This window comes from Anolis carolinensis, chromosome 6, assembly GCF_035594765.1.
Source record: "Anolis carolinensis isolate JA03-04 chromosome 6, rAnoCar3.1.pri, whole genome shotgun sequence".
Taxonomy (NCBI): domain Eukaryota; kingdom Metazoa; phylum Chordata; class Lepidosauria; order Squamata; family Dactyloidae; genus Anolis; species Anolis carolinensis.
Genome location: NC_085846.1, coordinates 87,012,340 through 87,033,958, shown reverse-complemented (window position 1 = coordinate 87,033,958; position 21,619 = coordinate 87,012,340). Strand labels below are relative to the sequence as shown.

The following is a 21,619-nucleotide window of genomic DNA, read 5'->3' as shown; positions in this document are numbered from 1 at the left end:
AATGGCTTGGATAATCCAGAAACTTGGATAAGCGAGGCTTGGATAAGTGAGACTCTACTGTAGTACACTATAGTAATTTAATGCTTATATTGTGCTATGCTAATAATATATTGTATGTACATTTGATTTGTAAGCCGCTCCGAGTCCCCTCCGGGGTGAGAAGAGTGGGATATAAATGTAGTAAATAAATACATAGAGTGATATATAAATAAAGTTTTAATTTATTATTATTGTAAACTGCGTCAGCTCTCCAGTGGAGATGCGCCCTGCAGGAAAGCGCAGAGCATCCTCCTCCTCCTCCTCCTCCTCCTCCTCCCTCCTTGTCCTTTCCCGGATCTCGGCCCTCACTGGCTGACCAGGGCCGGACATATTTGCATATTTTTTACCTTTGTCTCCCGAGCTCGGCCAATGAGAGAGCTCCCTTCTCCCGGCCCCGCCCCTCTAGCGAGGTCCCTCCAGCTGCGGCAGGAGACTCCAGTCTTCCCATTTGCGGGAGAGCCGCCTCTTCCTCCCGGGCCACCTGCTCCTTTCTCCTCCCCATCTGGGAGCCATTCTAGCGGGAAAAAGACGCCCCCGGCCCTTGTCTATATATATAGGGAGAGGCCAAGACTCCTTTGGAGAGCACCGCTTCGCCGCAGCAGCTGCCGCCGCGATGGTGTGCGGCGGCTTCTCCTGCTCCAAGAACTGGCTCTGCGCCCTCAACCTGCTCTACACGGTGAGTCGAGGTGCAAAGCCCTGAAGGCGCCCTGTGCCTGGATTGCTACGGCTGCCTCCTCTGCCTCCCTCTCGCCCAAGAGTCAAGGCAGCCACTCCTTCGGCCTGCGGAGGTTACAGAGCCTTGCGCTGGGCTGCCTGGGCGGCGCCCGCTCCCCACCTGCGGAAAGGGGAGAGAAAAGGCCAGGCTTTTCTTTGGTGGGAAGGAAGGTCTTCTCAAACCTGGTCTCTTCACCCCAGGAGAGAGTTGCCTTTGGGGTGTTTCAGTTTATATTGACCAGGCTGTAAGATGATTTCCACATCCAAGAGTCTGTTCACCAACTTCCCTGAACAATAGGAAGGAAATGTTTACTTTGGCTGGTTGGGTCAAGGTGCTCTGCCACTGGAGGGGGTCTTTTTGCACTAGGAGATTATTGCCTTTGGGTTTTTGCCTCCTTTTACATTTATATTTATTGGGTTTTAGGATGATTGCCATATCCAACAGTCACAGTTGATTGAAATAATAATAATAATAATAATAATAATAATAATAATAATAATAAATTAAAAATAATAATAATGTATATTAAATAATATCAAAGACTGTGTTGTCGAAGGCTTTCATGGCCAGGATCACAGGGTTGTTGTATGTCTTTCGGGCTGTGTGGCCATGTTCCAGAAGTATTCTCTCCTGACGTTTCGCCCACATCAAAGACTGGCAGAAACCAGTGCAGGTGGTCCCGGTGGTGATGGTTACACTGGGTGCCGTGCCAAAAGATCTCAGCCAGCATTTGGAAACAACAGACATTGACAAAATTATGATCTGCCAGCTGCAAAAGGCCACCCTACTGGGATCTGCACGCATCATCCGAAAATACATCACACAGTCCTAGACACTTGGGAAGTGTTCGACTTGTGATTTTGTGATATAAAATACAGCATCTCTGTCTTGTTTGCTGTGTCATAATAAAATAATAATATAATAGAGAGCCAGAAGAACTACAGTAGAGTCTCACTTATCCAACACTCACTTATCCAACGTTCTGGATTATCCAACGCATTTTTGTAGTCAATGTTTTCAATACATCGTGATATTTTGGTGCTAAATTTGTAAATACAGTACAGTAGAGTCTCACTTATCCAATACTCGCTTATCCAACGTTCTGGATTATCCAATGCATTTTTGTATTCAATGTTTTCAATACCTTGTGGTATTTTGGTGCTAAATTTGTAAATACAGTGATTATTACATAGCATTACTGCATATTGAACTACTTTTTCTGTCAAATTTGTTGTTAAACATCATGTTTTGGTGCTTAATTAGTAAAATCATAACCTAATTTGATGTTTAATAGGCTTTCCCTTAATCCCTCCTTATTATCCAACATATTCACTTATCCAACATTCTGCCGGTCCATTTTTGTTGGATAAGTGAGAGACTACTGTATCACCTATAGAGTATAGATGGGCAATCAGATATAGATCGATATTTATAGTTATAGCTATAGACTGTTATCTGCAGTTATGGGTATTCCCCCACTGCCATCCCCACTCCCTCCCCCTGAAATCAGATATTTATTTATTTTTTTACTACATTTATATCCCGCTCTTCTCACCTTGGAGGGGACTCAGAGCGGCTTACAAATCAAATGTACATACAATATATTATTAGCATAGTACAATATAAGCATTAAATTACTATATTGTACTGTATCATTATATGGTAATATTATTAGTAATATTACATTTAATATGTAATATATAATTTAAATTATTATATTATATTATTAGTAGTATAATATTTTAGTAAGGTAATCAGTAAATCCTGAGAGGTTGTGAGGTCTGTTAGGAACTAAGCAAGGGAGGTTTATATATCTGTGGAAGGGCCAGGGTGGGAGAAAGAACTCTTATCTGCCTGAGGCAAGTGTGAATGTAGCAACTGGAAATCTTAATTAGCATTGAATAGCCAGGCAGCTTCAAAGCCTGGCTGTTTCTTGTTTGGGGAAATCATAGAATCATAAAGTTGGAAGATACCTCATGGGCCATCAAGTCCAACCCCCTGCCAAGAAGCAGGAAAATCACATTCAAAGCACCCCCGACAGATGGCAATTCAGCCTCAGCTTTAACAGTTTCCAAAGAAGGAGCCTCCCCCACACTCGGGGGCAGAGAGTTCCCCTGCTGAACAACTCTCACAGTGAGGAAGTTGTCCCTAATGTTCCTTTGTTGGGAGGTGTTAACTGACCCTGATAATTTCTTGTCTGGAATTCCCCTGTTTTCAGAGTGTTACTCTTTATTTACTGTCCTGATTTTAGAGTTTTTTAAATACTGGTAGCCAGATATTGTTTATTTTTATGGTTCCTTCCTTCCTGTTGAAATTGTCCACATGCTTGTGGACAATTTTGTTCACATTCCACAGATATATAACCCCACTTGCCTAGTTTCCTCAGACCTCACAACCTCTGAGGATACCTGACATAGATGTGGGCAAAATGTCAGGAGAGAATGCTTCTGGAACATGGCCACACAGCCCGGAAAACTCACAGCAACCCAGTGCTTCTGGCCATAAAAACCTTCAACAACACATAATAGTAGTAAACTTTATTTGTATCCTGCCCCAACTCCCTGCGGGGACTCAGAGCAGCAAACAACAGTAATAAGACTAACAAGCAATTTAAAATTAGATCAGCAAAAAATAACAATATAAAATCAATATGAAAGTAAAATGAGACATATTAAATTGACAGAGGAAGGAAGAAGGGAAATACTTGGTTAGGCTGGTCCAGTCAATCCTTGAAGGTGTCTCAGTCCTAACTCTTTGGGTGTTTCCCCTTTTATGTTTATATTTACAAGCCGTTCCTGACTTACAAACATCCGACTTAGAAATGACTCATAGTTAAGAACAGGAAGTGACTCATAGTTAAGAACAGGGGTGAGACAACAGGAAGTGAGAGAAGTCTACCCCTTGGAAGGAAAGTTCCACAGACAGCAAAAAAACAACAAACAAACAAAACCACCACAGCCGTGTTAACTCTTCTCTATGCTATCCAAACTATGCCCATGCCCACACACATGCACACGCACACACACATATATACAGTATATATATATCCTGACTTGGTCATAGTGGTCCATGCCTTAGTTACATCTAGAATGGATTACTGCAATGCACTCTGTGTGGGGCTGCCTTTGAAGATGGCTTGGAAACTACAATTAATGCAGAAGTCGGCAGCCAGATTACTAACTGGAGCTGCTTATAGGGAGCACACCACACCCCTACTAAAGCAGCTCCATTGGCTGCCCAATATGTTTCTGATCCCAATTCAAAGTGCAGGTTATCACCTATAAAGCCCTATACAGTTCAGGTCCTGCTTACTTATATGACTGCATTCCCCGCTGCACGGGCTATGAGATCGGTCGGAGAGGCCCTCCTCTCGGTCCCACCATATCAAGTACGGTTTGTGGGGACGAGGGAGAGACCCTTCTCGATGGTGGCTCCCCCAGCTATGGAACGTCCTCCCCAGGGAGATTAGGCAAACCCCCACACTGTCCTCTTTCTGTAGGGACCTGAAGACCTGGCTGTTCAAACAAGTTTTTGAAAACACCTAGGCTCCAGTCAAATACGTTTTTGAGAACACCTACAACCCTGTTGGGAGCCCTGGTGGCAAAGTGCGTTAAAGCGCTGAGCTGCTGAACTTGCAGACTGAGCGGCATAAGCGGCTGCTGTTAGCTCCAACTCCTGCCAACCTCAGTTCGAAAACATGCCAATGTGAGTAGATCAATAGGTACCGCTCCGGCGGGAAGGTAACAGCGATCCATGCAGTCATGCCAGCCACATGACCTTGGAGGCGTCTACGGACAATGCCGGCTCTTCGGCTTAGAAACTGAGATGAGCACCAACCCCCAGTGTCAGACATGACTGGACTTAACATCAGAGGAAACCTTTACCTTACAACCCAGTTGATAAATATAATTTTTATGGAACCTTGTACTCCATTTCATTCTCTTGTCCCATGGTCATGCACTTATCCCTTGCCCTAGTGTTATAGCCTGGCTATGTTTACCCCAGCTAATTGTTATTGGATTGATGAATGCATTTTGTTTTCCCCCTTTTCAATTCATATTTATTAGGTTTTAAGATGCACACCAATAGTAACAATTAACCAACATACCAAACAAAGCAAGGCACCATTTTCCTACTGCATTGTAATGGGCATGAGTATCCCCCAATTTTGGTACTCATAGGGAATCCTGGAACCAAACCTCAGCAAATATTAAGAGCCGATTGTGCACATATACAGTACAGATATTAGGTCAAACAGTAAGCTAACTTAAATGCAAAGGAATTCCCACCTTCAAACAAAGAAAAAGCTTATTGATGGAAATGATCTTATTATTTTATATGTAGATTGGGATAGGTTGCTTCTTTATTTGTATTTTATTTAAAGCATATATACATGAGATATTTGCTATGTCAAATTGTAACAACCAACATACATGAACAAAACTAAAAGAAAGAGAAATAGCATCCTATTAAACCAGCCTTTTGTATGGATTCTACAGACTCAGCCAACTATCGCTTGAAAATATTCCAACCCCCTCCCCCCCCCCCCCCCCCAAAAACAACACCCTTGACTTTGCCATTTTATTAAAGGGATGCCTTTTTATTATGTTACTGTATATAATGAGACTTGACCATTACTAGATTTTAGTATCCATGACAGACCCCTGGAATCAAACCTCAGTGGATAACAAGGGCATATATCACATCTATATAGTTCTAACAAAAAAACTAGACTGATTATTACACTCATACAATTTGACTATTTACAAACAAAATTAAACTAGCTAAAGTTTTATGCTCGCTAAAACAACCCCCTGCAAAGCTGTAATGTAAAGAAAAAATTAATCCGCCCACCCCTTCACATCCACAGCCCTGATATAGAGGCACAGTGGGAAAAGTTTTACTTGTTAAACATGTTGGTGTTGTTCATTTCTAGTTCAGAAGTGAGGAATGTGTTGTTGTTATTGTTGAATGTAGGTCTAATTATTCTTGGCTATTGGCTATGCTAATTCAAGCAAATGGAATCACAATCCTCACAACATCCCATCCTTGTTTGTTTAAATTAGAGAAGGTCTGTTGATTAAATAGTTGAATGGTAAATTAGCAGCTAGGTAAATCCCATTGTTTCAGTGAGTCTACTTTAGTTGAGATGAGCAGGAAAATTCAGGTCCCAGGCATTTTATAGCCAGAAAAAAGATGTGACAAAATTCCCATGGCATCACTGTGTAAAGCAATATTAAGTTACAAAATATGAGAAGAGTATACCCTTTCCTTTGTTTAATCCATCATTCATGCTCCCTCTCTCAACCCATATCTGTGTGTCAACTGAATGAATCCATTGATGAAGTAAATTTTCATCCCAACAATTTCTGTCATTACATGCTTGTTAGGTCTTTAAAAATGCTTCAAGACTGGCTGCAGCCTTAATTGTAGCTTCCTGGGAGTAAATTCCATTGACAGGTAGAATATGATAACATAATTTTCTGCCTGACTTGTTTTGTTGCAACAATTAACTTGGCTACCCATCTAATTAAACAGGTAAAATAGAGCTAGCATGATGTAGTGGTTTGGGTGTTGGACTGTGGCTCTGGAGACCAGCCTTTGAAAGCTTGCTCAACCATGGAAACTCACTGGGTGACCTTGGGCAAAGTGCCTTCTCTCAGAAGAAGACGGCAAAGGCAAACCTGCTCTTAACAAATCTTGCCAAGAAAATGCCATAATAGGTTCAATTTAGGGTCTTTGTAAATTGGAAACAATTTGAAAGAACACAAGAATGTCTAAATAAAAAATATTAGATTGTTCTCTAAGCATACGTACGGTATGATCCTTCGGGTAGCCTTGAATTGGAACTACCATCACTCACCACCATCACTTGTGTTAGCTAATGAGAAATGCATATCAGCAGCATCTGGAGGGCCACAGTTTGCCCATCTTGCCATACAGCAACAGACATTTTTTCTAATTCATACATTTTTTGTAACTTTGTGCTGTCCATATGAACTAACATTAGCATTTTCTAGAAGATCTGTAGCATTAGCCATGTGGTGGTTAGGATTACGTTATCCTATGACTATGTGATCATAACCATATTAGTCATTGTTGCTGGTTTCACTCCTATTGCAAGGGAAAATTCCATGATCTGTGGAGAGCACCTGTGTTCATACCAGTGGTTTGACCAAAAGCATCTTTCTAGTCAATATTTTTCAGAAACAAGCTTCACCGAAATCTTTGGAACAAACACCCAGTTGAATGAAATTAGGATGAAGGATTTTAGGAATCCTTTCTGCTAAATAAGATGCTTTCATAGTACAGTAGAGCCTCACTTATCCAAGACTCGCTTATCCAAGGTTCTGGATTATCCAAGGCTTTTTTGTAGTCAATGTTTTCAATATATCATGATATTTTGGTGCTAAATTCATAAATGCAGTAATTACAACATAACATTACTGCGTATTGAACTACTTTTTCTGTCAAATTTGTTGTATAACATGATGTTTTGGTGCTTAATTTGTAAAATCGTAACCTAATTTGATGTTTAATAGGCTTTTCCTTAATCCCTCCTTATTATCCAAGGTTCTGCCAGCCCATTTAGCTTGAATAAGTGAGACTCTACTGTATTTGTTATTTCTTCACATCCAGGGAAAGGTTTACCTATGGAAATTCATGCCACTAGTCACAGTGACAGCTACTACTTTGGGTAACTTTAATAGGGCACAAACCCATGGAGAATAAAACTGTTCTGAGATAGTTTGACACAGAATATCTATTGCTAGGCAGCAATAAAATAGGGCTATTTTATTTATTTATGTGTTTGTCATATTATACCCCATCACCTCTCCAAGGCGTTTGCTGCCTTCACAAAAGCCTTATGAAATGGGTTAGGCTAAGGAATATGATTCATTCAAAGATCTCCAGTAATCTTTATAGTTAGGTGAGACACTGCACCCAGATTTCTCCACTTCTAGTCAAACAATGGAATTGGATTTTCATAAGTCTTATTTGTGGATTTTCCAGATGCCACTGTCGGAAGTAGGATGATGGATTATGTATGCTTTCAGTCTGCAACTTCAGCACTCTTATGCCCTCATTATCACATCCATGAAAGCTAGCTGGTAGCACAGCCAGCATCTCACAAACTATTCCCCAGGTACTCTTCCATCAATAATTGAAATTATGCAGTGCTGTACAGTGGGAGCTGGTGCTCCTATATTAGTACTCCAGACTTCAATCCTCACTTTAAGCGTGCTATCCAAAGTCCTGAATTTGTTAGAGAAATCAGGTTCAACATTCCTGAACTTTTAAAACTTCAGACTAAAATATATAGTAAATTTACCACTGTACTGACAATTTAGGACAACTATCAGCACCAATGTTATAACATCACTTTCCAGTGGTGTAATAGATCAGAATATTTTTTCCTTGGATAGTTGATTGTTAAAGATGAAGGTCATGAGGTGCTGACTAATTCAGTAATGTATTCTTTCCAATGAAATGTTTACTATTCATTGAAAACTGTATCATACATTACATCTTAATGCATACGTACATATTACGTACACAACAGTAACAAGGGTGATAATGTATGGATTGAGGTACATAGTTAAGCAGTGGAAACATTTAGGGTTTTTGGTTACATAATATAAGAAGCATGTTTAGAACAGAATAATTTACTGTCTGCTGGATATATATCATGCCTAAAGTGTGCTATGGGGCTGCGGTGGCACAGCAGATTAAACCACTAAGCTGCAGAAATTGCTGACCAAAAGGTCAGTGGTTCAAATTCATGGGATGGAGTGAGCTCCCATTGCTAGCCCAAGCTTCTACCAACCTAGCAGTTTGAAAACATGCAAATGTGAGAGATCAATAGGTACCACTTCAGCGGAAAGGTTACAGTGCTCCATGCAGTCATGTCAGCCACATGACCTAGGAGGCATCTACGGACAACTCTGGCTCTTTGATTAAATTTAATGTCAAGGGGAAACCTTTACCTTTAACGTGTACTATGTCAGTCCATTTGACTTCATGTCCTTATACTCTTAGAACAGGGAAATATTAAGCAGCTGGGGGGAAATATTAAGAAAGCTGGTGAAACAAAGAATATGAGAGATACTGGATTCTGAAGAGTTATTTTGATTATATTTTGCTTCTTATGAGAAGACTTCTAAAGCAAATTGAAGTAAAATATTCAACTTTGGTGTAAATTCTAAATTCTTGAGAATCAGTTTTAAATTTCATTAAAGGATGTGTATCCTACCCTCCAAGATAATTAAGAACTCAGAGTGGTTTACCATCCTGTAGAAATGAGGGCATATTGTGGCAAACTGTTCATGGAAAGGACCACAAGTGGTTTGGCAATCTCTTCACTAATTTTCTTTCTTGCTTGAACATGTTAGTAAGTCACCCTTTGTCTTCATGGATATCTGTACAGGTTATGTAAGGGATGCGATGGGAACCACTTGTCTAAATGAATTTAACCTTAAGCAATATCAGGACAGATTGACCAACCAATGCTGCCGAAAAATGCCTGGGCAAATAAATAGGTTTCGGAAAAAATTGCTCATTGTATCTCTGTGGAGAAAGTATTTCACAACTGAGATGCCACTACAGATGGTTTCTTTTCCTGGATGATTGTTGTTGATTACTATCAACTCGGTTTCATCTATGAAAGAGAGATCTTCAAGACACCATCAGGCTTTTAAATGCTATATGTATTAACAGCATAGGAAAATAGGTGGTTGCTTGTATGTGCGTGCACATATACATATGAATTTTGACTACTCAAGCAACAATTAAAATAACATATTTTGAATCTCAGGAGGATATAGTGCAATGTAAAAAAATATATTTTGCCTTCCACCTTCTTCAGCTGCTTTGAGTTAAAGAGTCTCTATTTTGAGTAGTAAATAGCAATTTGATACAAGCATACTGATGCTGGCTCCATCCCATATGGATTTAAATTTTTTTTCTCTCCATCAGCTGCTCAGGATCAAACTGCCCTCTAACCAGCGATGCCCATCCCACAGGGATTTGTAGTTTTGTACGATATTTTGATTTTTTTTTCTGCTGGAGAACAAGTATTGAATCTCAGAGGAATGGACCAGAGTTCTCTATCAGTGAAGTATCTCATCAAACTGCAAAACTTAGGATCCCATTAAATAAAACCATTTAATTAATGAGAGACCACTTCCAGATCCTGCTTGAGAACTATGCTGTATCTGGCTTCTGTTAGTCTACGTCAGCCCATTTACCATCATAGCCCCCATAATCCAACCCACACAACTCTGTTGGCTTTTAAAATTACTGTGAACGTTTATTTAGATTTTATGTCGCTATATAGTTCTTGTCTGATTCTGTTTGACTATATTGGTTTAGGTTATTTATGTTATACTCAATTCACTGATATTAGGTTTAATTTGATGTTAGGTTTTTAACGCTGTATTCATATGTGGGGTCTTGTTGGGATTTTATGCCAATATTTATCTGTTTTTTGAAAGCATTGAATGTATGTCATTGTTTGTTGGAATCCACCCTGAGTGTCTTCAGGGAGATAGTGTGGAATAGAAATAAAGTTTTATTTATATTTGTTATTTCAGTTAAAATAAATATCAAGCCATTATAACAGGTGGGGATGCACTGTGAATTTGGGACAAAGGGATAATATAGAATATTATGAAACACTTGGCTAGAGGGCATTTTGATCCAGAGTAGCTAATGGAGGGAGAAGTATAAACCTTTTGCTAAAGTACTGGTATTTCAATATTTTTATTTTCAGTCTTATTTGTTGCATCTTGCAGAAGGTGTGGGTTTTGTCAGATGCTTTCAAATTTCACATGAATAGTTTAGTTCTGTCTCACAGGTGCTCTGATTATTAATGAAAAATATACAAAGAGATATTCTATCATTTTATTTTCTGTGAAAGTCAAGGTGTTAAAACTGCTCATTTTGAATATGAATATTAAGCAACGTTTAGTCATGTGCTTGAACAAAAACTGGATTATACTGATAGTGGAAGTAGATAACTTTTAGTATAACCCAGGCATAGGCAAACTTTATCCCGCCAGGTGTTTTGGACTTCAACTCCCATAATTATGAAGTTTGCCCATACCTGGTATAACCCATACTATTTCTCAGGTCTTGTTTCAAATTAGAGAGCTTTCTGCAAGTCATTCAGTTTGTTATACTTCTTATAAACATTGTTTTCCCCTTCTCTGTGTTCTAGTATAGATGAAAGTGACTTAATCTGATTATATCATCCAGTGCTTTGGCATCTTCCTTTGCTTTTACAGGAACAGGAAGGGCAGCCGCTTGTTGCATAAAGAACATGACTTTCCATACATCTACTTGAACCAGCCCTGCATGTCTTGGGATGTCAGACAGGAAATATAACTATTTACACTTAGTTCAGTTCAAACAGAAGAGCTGTCTTCACATCAAGAGTAAATGTTATCTTCCTGTCAATAGTACTGGACAAGTAGTCCTAATAAATGACATTTCCTATAGCGGACCTTGATCTGTATTCCCTAATGGCAGCAAGAAAGAAAATGGTGAAGAAAACACACACTGTGATGTGGAACTTCTCAAACTTTTTGCAAGTTGTCTTCTGAGTTATGCTCAGTTCTTCCTGTTGCTTTTTAAAATTCCTGATCAGATAATAATAGTTACAATTTAGAGGCAGAGTTGAGAAATGGTATTTTGAACAGTAATTTCCATAATGTACCAACTAGCATGATCTGGATTGCATAGGGCAGCAATGTTACATGTTTGCTTTTGGATTAAAAGAAATATTCCATAATCTGTTTCTCTTTGTTTCCTTTTCAGTTGGTCAGCTTGCTGCTGATTGGAATAGCAGCATGGGGCATTGGCTTTGGCCTCATCTCCAGTTTCCGGGTTGTTGGAGTAGCTGTTGCCGTGGGGATATTTCTGTTCCTAATAGCTCTGGTTGGATTGATTGGGGCCATTAAACACCACCAGGTGTTGCTCTTCTTTGTATCCTTTGACACAACAGCTTTCTAGTACATCCGCATTTTTGTTTGATTTTTAATTCTGAAATATTCCCCTATTCCCTTCTTGACCTTCACCAGATATGGAGGAAAGCCTTTTGATGAAGTCATCCACAGTACAAGGAACTTCAATTGATCTGTGACCCAGTTATGACACTGGTAAAAGCTTTTAATGTAGAACAAACATTTCTCCCTCTGTTATCAGTCACAAGACTGCAGTGGCAGGACTGGTTTCTTTGGAATTGTTACACATTATGGATACAGATTACTGGTTTATTTCTTCTGAGTTTAGAGGCTGTTTGAACTAGTTACAACTTTCTTACATAGTAGTAATATTGATTTTTTTCCCCCCAAAAAATCTGGGCTTTTAGAGATCTGCACAAGCCTGTAGGGTGTGAGAGCATGCATTAGAAAATTAGCATATGGACACAAAGGAAAAAATAGGGAAGAGATATAGACACACTTTGGCTCATGACAGGAAGGGAGGGGAGAGACCCATTGGTAGCTAGGAGTCATACCATATATAAGTTGGATACTTATAACTGAGGGACTACCTGTATAAGAAAAACAATCTATAAGCAAACCTAGACCAGTCACTGTTCAAGGTAGAGGAAATCTCATTAACCAAAGAATACACATTTTACTTTTAAGATTCAGTGAAGATTTATGGGCTGAAACATTTTGTTAGTAATATTAGTTTCTTCTGGAAGAGTATGTTTGCCTGGATACTTTTTGTATTTGTGTATCAATGGAATGAACATATATTTAAGTAAGACATTTGACTGTGAATACAGGCATGTTCTGTGTAATTTCAAAATATTCTTTGTAGCGTTTCCAATTAAATTTGTCACAGTTTGTGTCACTGTCTCATCCACCCACGTTGACAGTTTTGGATTTTGGAGCATTTTGGAATTATAGATAAAGGATACTCAGCTGGTTGTAACAAGAGTAAATACAGTGGCAAGTAGTGTAGTATAATTAGAAAATAATCCAGTGGTGAAGTGTTATGTTACTACTTAGTGTTCTTCAGCAACTCAGTACTCAAATCAAATTCAGATGTAGTAGTTGCTTGCATTGTCTATGTAACAAAATTTGAAACATTTTCTGTTCCTGATTTGGAAGTGTTATTCCCTGCCTAATTCTACAGTACTTATTTTGAAAATAGTTGTTATACAGAAACTTTGTTTTTGTGGCTGCCACAAACTATGTTGAATTGTTTGAGACTCTACGACAGTGGCTTTGACCAGGGACCATTCTCCCACATTAGTACCAAAAGGGTTATGAATCAGTTTTTGGACAACTAATATTCAGTTTGGTTATTTGGGTGCTGATTCAGAAAATTGCATTAGATAGACCACATCAGCTCTAGTTTCTGATACAGCACATGCCATCCAGTAGTCTCTATTTGCTTGCCCATGGAAAACCATATTTAATAATCTAGAGCTGATGTGGTCTATCCAATGCAATGGTCAGCTCTGCGGAAAGGAGTGGAAATAAAAATGATAAAATAAAGTTTAAAAAAAGGAAGGAGGTTTGCAGTCCAGATTTTCATTCTCGCACTCACTGCTGGGCCGTGGCCCACAGGTTGGGAACCACTGCTCTGTGAGATATTCATTGAAAAACTATAGCAAAATGTGCTGCAGGATGTCCCACATAATAATAAACCATTTTCATGCTTTATGATAGAACCAATTAAGAAATGACATTTATAATCCAGAAACAAAAATAGTGCTAATCAGTCTTAGTGCTAAAGCAGAGCGTTTACTAGTTTAGTGAGTTCATAGATGATTGCTGTGTGACCTAGTGGCAACAGTGTGGTGGTTTTGACCCTGAAAGTAGATTTGGTATTGTAATGCTTTGTTTTGTTTGTTTTCGAAAGGGTGATAAAACTGTGGCCATATTACATAGTGTGAAACGTTAAAGCTGTGTTTGTCAGTCTATTTAACATAATTAATTACTGCTTACAATTAAAGGGATCCCTTGAACTTTTTTGAACAAGAGAAATAGAATCAGTGTTAATGTTAATTGAAGCATCTTCTTGTGTTAAGCCGCTGAACATTTTGTGTTAAGTCACTGAAAGATGTTTAAATAAAGAGCACATCCTGGATACAGATAATGTGTGACAAGTGAACTGCTTTATAGTCTTAGCAAGTTATAGCAGCAGTTAGCAAGTTAAGCAAGTAACGCCCTTGTTATATGAACGCTTAGCACCTCCTGCTTTACTGTATATTCAACCAATATTTGCACTACTATAGTTGCAAATTGGTTGTGATCAAGATGCTGATACGATAGCAAGATTTATTGTTAAAGCATTCTTTTGCTCACACTGGATAGAAAATCTTGAATGTGGACTTGTCTTTTAATGTCTGCAGATATAAAAAAAAATACCTGGAACAATTTGCAGGAAAACATGGTATGAACTGCATCTTTCATTAAAGCTCCATATTAGCCAAATTATATTTATGGAGTGTAGATTTTTAGAAATGTGCAATGTATTCAACTGCTATCCTTTCTTCTTCTTCTTTTGTGAAATTTGGCAAGAACTCAAATGATTTTTACTACTTGGGTTGTTGTATGTCTTTTGGGCTGTGTGGCCATGTTCCAGAAGTATTCTCTCCTGACGTTTCGCCCACATCTATGGCAGGCATCCTCAGAGGTTGTGAGGTCTACTACTTGCTTGGTCACTTTTCTCTGTCATGGAAGTGAACTATAACTTTAGCTGTTTGTAGATTTTTTATTTTAGTGGGTATGCTGCTTCCGCCCCCCAAGAAACTGAATATAGCATTAGAGGATATAGTCAGAAAGATACGCTGTAGCTGTGAAACAAAGTTAAAACCCAATGCAAATATTTGTGCTATAGTTTTCCACACCCTTTCAATGAAATATCGAACTACACAGGGTTTAATTCTAAATTAACATTAATAAGATTGTGGTGAGCATCAGATCCTATGACATTTGTCCCCCTTGTGAAGTATTTGCCTTTTGTTCAGTTCCTGCCGTAAACTGTTTTTCTTGGCAAGAGACAAAAGACAATTCTCTTGCTTATATGTCAGTGTGATCCACTGTGTGCTACCATTTCAAGCAAGGCCTAGAACTTTTACAGTAAAGGTAAGATGAGGAAACTCAAGAGGCAGAGAAAGAAAACACCAGTAGGGAAATAGAACAGAGTGTCCTCTAAACTTCTATATTGCAGTGATGTGTTTCATACACTATGTTTTATTTCCTTTTTTTTTTAAACCCAACTTGGGTATCTAGGGATTGATGATTGTTGATTAGTCTATTGATATTAAAATGAGGTTTAAATATATTCAGGTTTATATTTTTCTGCTAGGATGTTTTATTTGTGTGGGAAGATGACAGTGTGTTACTTGTACACAACAGGAAAGGCATTTGTAGTAGAACCTGTATGCAAACATTGCTCCATGTACAGAACTAAAGCAAAGCCTTTAATACATGGAACTGGGAAACCACAATGGAAGGCCCATAGAAATGTCAGAAGTTTGATCTTGTGTTCACTAGTGTTCTTACAGCCTTAGCAATACTCATTTACAACTGTCTTGCCTTGAAGTTTCAGTATACTCTGAAGATTTGTATTCAGACTGCTTTTTGAGTGGATGTGTTTGTGTGTGTACACACAAACACACACAGATTTTCGGTATTCTAAAACAATGTTAAGATTCGGCCACTTCAATAAAATATGTTCTTACAAAAGAGCCACGTATTGTGTGCATAGATCTGATTTCACTGTGTTAAATATTAATCCAAAATCTTGGGTACTTAAAATATGCATATCATGTATCATTGGGGGTTATATATGGAACTGTTTGTTCCTTTCCATCCTCAAATCTAAGTAATGCTTAGATATAGTGAAGGTTCTGCCATAGGCCAAATGATGTAAAGTTATACACAAAAATACATATATAGCTGCACTTGACTCAAAAGGGGCTTCTAAACCATTTAACTTCAATCATACATGTTAATAAAATCCTGCCAATTTCAATGGGCTATATTCCTAGATAATTGTGTATTTAGGATTGCAAACTCAGTATTATAGAATAGACCTCTAGTAAAATATGGAGGGATATATTTATATAACTTGGTGTGCATATCTTTTGTGACAATGCAGTCATAGTGACCTTAACCAAGTGTCTTCAGTATATGATAATTCTCTTGCTGGTGTTCATTATACAATTTTCAGTCTCCTGTGCTTGTCTGACATTGAACAAGGAACAGCAGGTAAGAAATGTTTTGTGAATTATTTATTTGACGTCATATTCAGTCTGATTTATCGTCATTATCTTAACCTATTATTTTCATGCTTATTATTATAAATGTACCAGGAGTGGCATGCCACCCAAGTGTGGCAATACCAGAAAAGGAATTTCTCTGAAAAGGTGTTGATGAAATTTCTAAAACATATGTTTGCCCTTTATCCATTGTGTTGCAAATCTGGCATGACAAAATATTTTAAAAAGAATAAAAGTTGAAGTACAATTACAATGAACAGTTTAGTTTTAAAGCACGATAGCAGTTCATTTCAGTGATGCTATTGTACCATTTGAAGTTCATTACAAAATAGAGAATCAATTATTAAACCAGAATGTCATTTGATATTTACTGGGCGTTAAAATAGTCAAGCCAGAGTCAGATACAATAAAGTTTTTTCCAGTGCTCTTGGCACTTCTGTGGAAATGATTCCTGATTAATAAATAATATAATCAGCAGTTCTACAAAAGCATCTAAAATAGGAAAAGCAACTAGGTTCCTTATAGCTTTCTGTGTAAATAAGTACTAGATGCAAAAATGCCAAAATAATCTTATTTCAGTATATCATGCATACAGATACATCTGAATACAGAATTTGTGGTCAGCGTTTGTTGTATGGTTGTTCTTCCTTACATGATGAAAACTGTCAGTTGTCATTCATTGCCATCACCTCCATTTGTTGCTGGTCTTTCACTTGTACAGGGGCGGTACCTCTTGCATATTTTTCTGTACAAGCAATAGAGAAGTAAAACTGTATGTAGCAAAGTCCAATTTATGAGTAGTTTGCCCCTTATGATTCCAACCTGAGAGTTTCCAGTACTGAAACATATACTGTAACTTAGGCCTTATAACTTTCTGCAAGATCATACACAATTAGATCCTTCCATCTTTTATTAGGAGAGTCACATACATTGCCATCTTGATGCTGTCTAGGTCAGTGGTTCTCAACCTGTGGGTCCCCAGATGTTTTGGCCTTCAGCTCCCAGAAATCCTAACAGCAGGTAAACTGACTGGGATTTCTGGGAGTTGTAGGCCAAAACACCTTGGGGACCCATAGGTTGAGAATCACTGATCTAGGTGATTTGGATCATTGTTCCTGGCTACACTGCCCAGGTGTCATAGAAACTGGAATTCTTATCATTTAGAAATCATAATATAACCTTAATATCCCTCTCCAGTCCAGACTTCTGTAATGCAAGAATGATACCCAGAGCTGCATGCAGCACCAAGATCAATTTTGTGGTTCTTGGAGTGCCCTGAAATACACTTTCCACATCCTGAACCAAACTTCTTTCTCATATCAAATGGTCATTTGTAAGCAGTGTGTGACAGTATACAAGCACACTGTTATGTAACTATAGTGTATCTTAGAAATGTGACTTCAAAGGAAGGTCACCTACAAGCTACTAAGTAATATTTCTGTGTTTTCTAGAGCAAGCTTCTAGAAGTTGGGTGGAACAACACAAACAACGCAAAACAGGATATTGAGAGGAATTTAAACTGTTGTGGATTCAGAAATGTCAGTGAAGAGACTGAGTGTTCTGCTGTAAGTACACAATTTGATTGTGCCTTTCATTATTAAGTTTGTTGTAGAAGAAGCAAACAGCTTACATGTATAGATCAGATATGGTTGTCTCTTTTTAAAAGAAATAGCCAGCCCCTTGTACTTTTACAGGTGCATTTGCCTTTCTAACATGATCACTAAAATTTGCTTTAAAGTTCCACAGCCATAGTAAGGTAAAGGTTTTCCCCTGGTACCAAGTCTAGTGGTTGGTGCTCACCTCAATTTCTAAGCCAAAGAGCCAGTGTTGTCCGTAGAAACCTCCAAGGTCATGTGTCTGGCATTACTGCATGGAGTGCTGTTACCTTCTTGCCAGAGCAGTACCTATTGATCTACTTACACTTGCATGTTTTCAAATTGCTAGGTTGGCAGATGCTGGGGCTAACAGTGGGAGCTCACCCCACTCCCTGGATTCCAACTGGCAACCTTTTGGTCAACAAATCGACAGCTCAGCTTTTTAACCCGCTGTGCCACCAGAGCCTCTCAACAGTCATAGGACATAATTAATGAAGTACAACTATTACATGACTATTATTCCATGTTTCTGGGATTGGTAAAGTTACAATGTAATTGATTAGGGATGCATTCCTAGCTACCTATATTTCATTTCTCTCTGAAAAGATTTCATCAGATAGACTGGCTGTCTAGATATTTAGGTATAGAAAACACCCTAACGTGTTTTAAATTTTCCTTTATTCTAGGAATGTTTTCCAACACACTCCTGCCAGCCGTGTGCACCAATAATGAAAGAATATTCTGGGATGGTTCTAAGATTTGTTGGCGGCATTGGACTCTTCTTTAGCTTCACAGAGGTAAGCATAACATTTGATTATGAAAATCATAGAGCTGGAAGAGACCAGAAAGACTTATCACCCTGCACATAGAAATACACAAGCAAAACATTCCTGAAAGATGGACATCCAGTTGAGAGTTTTTGGGGAACACATGGATAAGCATTAATAGGCATATCTGGACTGATTGGAAAGAAACAGAACCTCCCTGATTTTGATCCTGTTCTATCATTATTTGTTTTTTTTTTGTGGTTTTTTTGTGATATCTGTGTCATTTTCCTCATTCTGAACTACTCTTTAGGATTTTTAATTTTCACTTTCCAAGCCAGTTTAAATTAAAGCAATATTTCCAAAAATGAACTGTATGCGGTCACGAAGAGTCGGAAATGACTAAACGATTGAACAGCAACCACCTTTCCACAATAATTATCCCTGAGCTTGCCAGGATGACCACTGCTAACAAGCATTACAACTGTTGTCAGGACTGCAGATTCAACAGAGCTCAAGCCAGGGAAAGAGAAATTTTACCAATAAAGGAAAATAATGCCATTGTTTAAGTAGTGTAATATCGCTAAAGCACATTAACACTTTGATTATAAATCTTGTTATAATTAGAAATTGGTGAAATGCAATATTTGAAACATTGCCCCAATCTAGTTGTGGGAGGGAGAGGAGGAAGGATACAAGGAAGAGGGAAGTGAGGGAAACCTGGGATATTTCAAGAAAATGTTTGGATGGAAAACCGTGGAAGTGTAGGGAAAACAGAAAAACAGGAAACTTTTAAACCTGTTTGGATATGTATCCATAGGAAAAACTGTAGTCTCTTTTGTTGAAAAACAGCTTCTTCACTAGTAAAATTCTCTTTGTCCTTTCTGTTGGCAGAATATTAGTTAATTGATTGCTTTATCAAATAATAGAGAATTGTGGGTCAAATGTTGTTGGACTGCAAATCCAAGCATTCTCTTCCATTGACTCTCTGGTTCAGCCTGCTGGGATTGTCAACCCATCGTTTGGAGGGGCCCTTATTTCTACCTCTCAAGTATCTTTTTGAATTTATAAAAAATATTGCCTATTTAAATGACAAAATGGTTGTCAAATTTCACTTTTATTTAAAATATTTGGGAGATAAATAGGATAAAAGCATATTGAAATCATGTCACTATCTTTACATACCGTGTTTCCCCGAAAATAAAACAGTGTCTTATATTAATTTTTGCTCCCAAAGATGCACTAGGTCTTATTTTCAGGGGATGTCTTATTTTTCCACGAAGAATTCACATTTATTGTTGAACAAAAAAAATGAACATTTGTTATATACTGTACAGTAGTTGTCATCACAAACCAGCATAACCAAACTGAAACCTGTCAAGAACTTCTTGTTACTACCATTATTTCCATGCACAACAATCTATGGAATGTACATGTACCGATCCTGCATGCTCTGGTGTTCTGTTTGGTGGGCATGCTTCCGAACAAAAACTTTACTAGGTCTTACTTTTGGGGGAGGCCTTATATTTAGCAATTCAGCAAAACCTCTACTAGGTCTTATTTTCCAGGGATGTCTTATTTTCGGGGAAACAGGGTATGTAGCTCTCCAATTTATGTGAACACATGGTGATTAACTAGGAGTGTTTCTGTGTTACAAAGATTTTGGTAGATGATGGACATTCAGGTATATGAAGATGTGGAACATATAGTTAATTTCTTCTCTGTTTTTCTCCCTCTCCTCTTCCTTCCATCAGATCTTAGGGGTTTGGCTCACCTACAGATACAGGAATCAGAAGGATCCTCGTGCAAATCCTAGTGCGTTTCTTTGACCTGGAACTTTTCACAAGGGACTGAGTAGTTCTCTTCCTCTGTTTTTAAAGATGAATTATCCACCGATTGGCTGCTTTCCACGTCTGAGAGTTAAGCACTTGAGATAAGATGACTCTCTTAGAATTGCCTCTTCGACTTGTCTTTGTTATTGTATTCCCCTTGGATCAACTGTTTTTCTCCATTGTGCAACTAAGCAAGATTTTCATACCTAGGAATGTAGATAGATAGTTTTGAACTATTGCAATTTGACATAATGATAGTCTTCTGTCATTTAGTTGCTATTGATTTACAGAGAGGAAAAAGCATCTTTATATTTCATCTGTCAGAACTTTATTCTGCTTCCGTCCTCTGGAATGAATAGCATTATTGGTTGAAATGCCTAAAGCTGTATATTTCCATTGAAATCTTCTGTAAAGTATTGTACTGCTGCTTCCTTATTTGGTATTATGGTGAAAAAAATAAGAACTCATCTTAGAGGTGGAAACTTGTTTTCTGTTTTGTTTCTCTTGAGCTCTCCCTGCCAGCTACAAGTTTCTCTAATCTTAACTATGTGAAAGCTCTGTCTTTATTTGTTATGTCCATCTGTTTCAGAATTGCAATGCAAGCAAAGTGATTCTTTGCCATGGTCCTGTTAGCATTTTAGTGCATGAAGAGATTGTATTTGAGCTTTCTGATGTGCTGCAGGCTAGTACACATGTGAATATATTGTAGTGGTTGGGTGTATTTCAGAGTATTTAAAATTCGCGGTAGATTTCCCATTGACTTTAGAGTGTAGAATATATCTCTTTGTGAAGAATAGTAGTCAGTGCTGATCTTCAGGGATATGAATTTTCACTGTATGCCTAATTAACTTTTCTTGAATGATGAACTGGAAGCTACATGTTTTGTTACCTTATCACAACAAGAATATCAGAAATCTTGTTTTATTTTCACAATATATTAAATTTGAGGAATGTAGTAAGTTAACAATGATGCTACTGATACTGGTCTAGATTTAATTAATTGCGTTCATTTATTGATATGTAAAATGTTTGATCATAAATGTGAACTAGAAGATTGTAAATTAGATCTTTGTGGTGCTTCACTTGTTTATTTAAAAGAATAAAAATTTTGATGAATGATGTTTAAAATTCAGGCGAATTTGTGTGACAAAGAGAAAGTGAGAAATAAACCGCATCATAAAATTTTGTGGCTCTCTTAAAAAGATCTGTATGGATTGTTTAATAATCAGAATATAGTAGTTAAGGTCTTGAATAAAGGAAGAATAAAGTTATTCTTTAGAGGATTGGCAGCTTATAAAAAGCATGAGAACAATAAGCATTGAATAAAAATAGGATGTATAAAAAGAATGCAAATTTATTGCAAGGATAATGGGAAGTCTCCTAAAAGGTGTTGTGTTTCCAATGCAAATCTTGTGTTAACTTACATC

General features: G+C 37.9%; 1 protein-coding gene across 1 annotated transcript; it reads left to right on the top strand.

Annotated features, from left to right (window-relative positions):
* Positions 1 to 450: 450 nt before the first annotated feature.
* On the top strand, positions 451 to 21,311 carry tspan13 (tetraspanin 13). The gene is made up of 6 exons (XM_003222137.4): positions 451 to 715; positions 11,573 to 11,740; positions 15,910 to 15,990; positions 17,453 to 17,566; positions 18,283 to 18,393; positions 20,115 to 21,311. The coding sequence occupies exons 1-6, from the start codon at positions 653 to 655 to the stop codon at positions 20,187 to 20,189; spliced, it is 612 nt and encodes a 203-aa protein (XP_003222185.1). The 5' UTR covers positions 451 to 652; the 3' UTR covers positions 20,190 to 21,311.
* Positions 21,312 to 21,619: the final 308 nt, after the last annotated feature.

What these genes read in the sequence shown, in the direction of transcription:
- tspan13 (XM_003222137.4), top strand. Translation starts at nt 653, where the DNA reads ATGGTGTGCGGCGGCTTCTCCTGCTCCAAGAACTGGCTCTGCGCCCTC. An exon ending in CATTGAACAAGGAACAGCAG is followed by an intron (nt 15,991 to 17,452) that starts GTAAGAAATGTT and finishes TGTGTTTTCTAG; the next exon opens with AGCAAGCTTCTAGAAGTTGG. An exon ending in AAGAGACTGAGTGTTCTGCT is followed by an intron (nt 17,567 to 18,282) that starts GTAAGTACACAA and finishes CCTTTATTCTAG; the next exon opens with GAATGTTTTCCAACACACTC.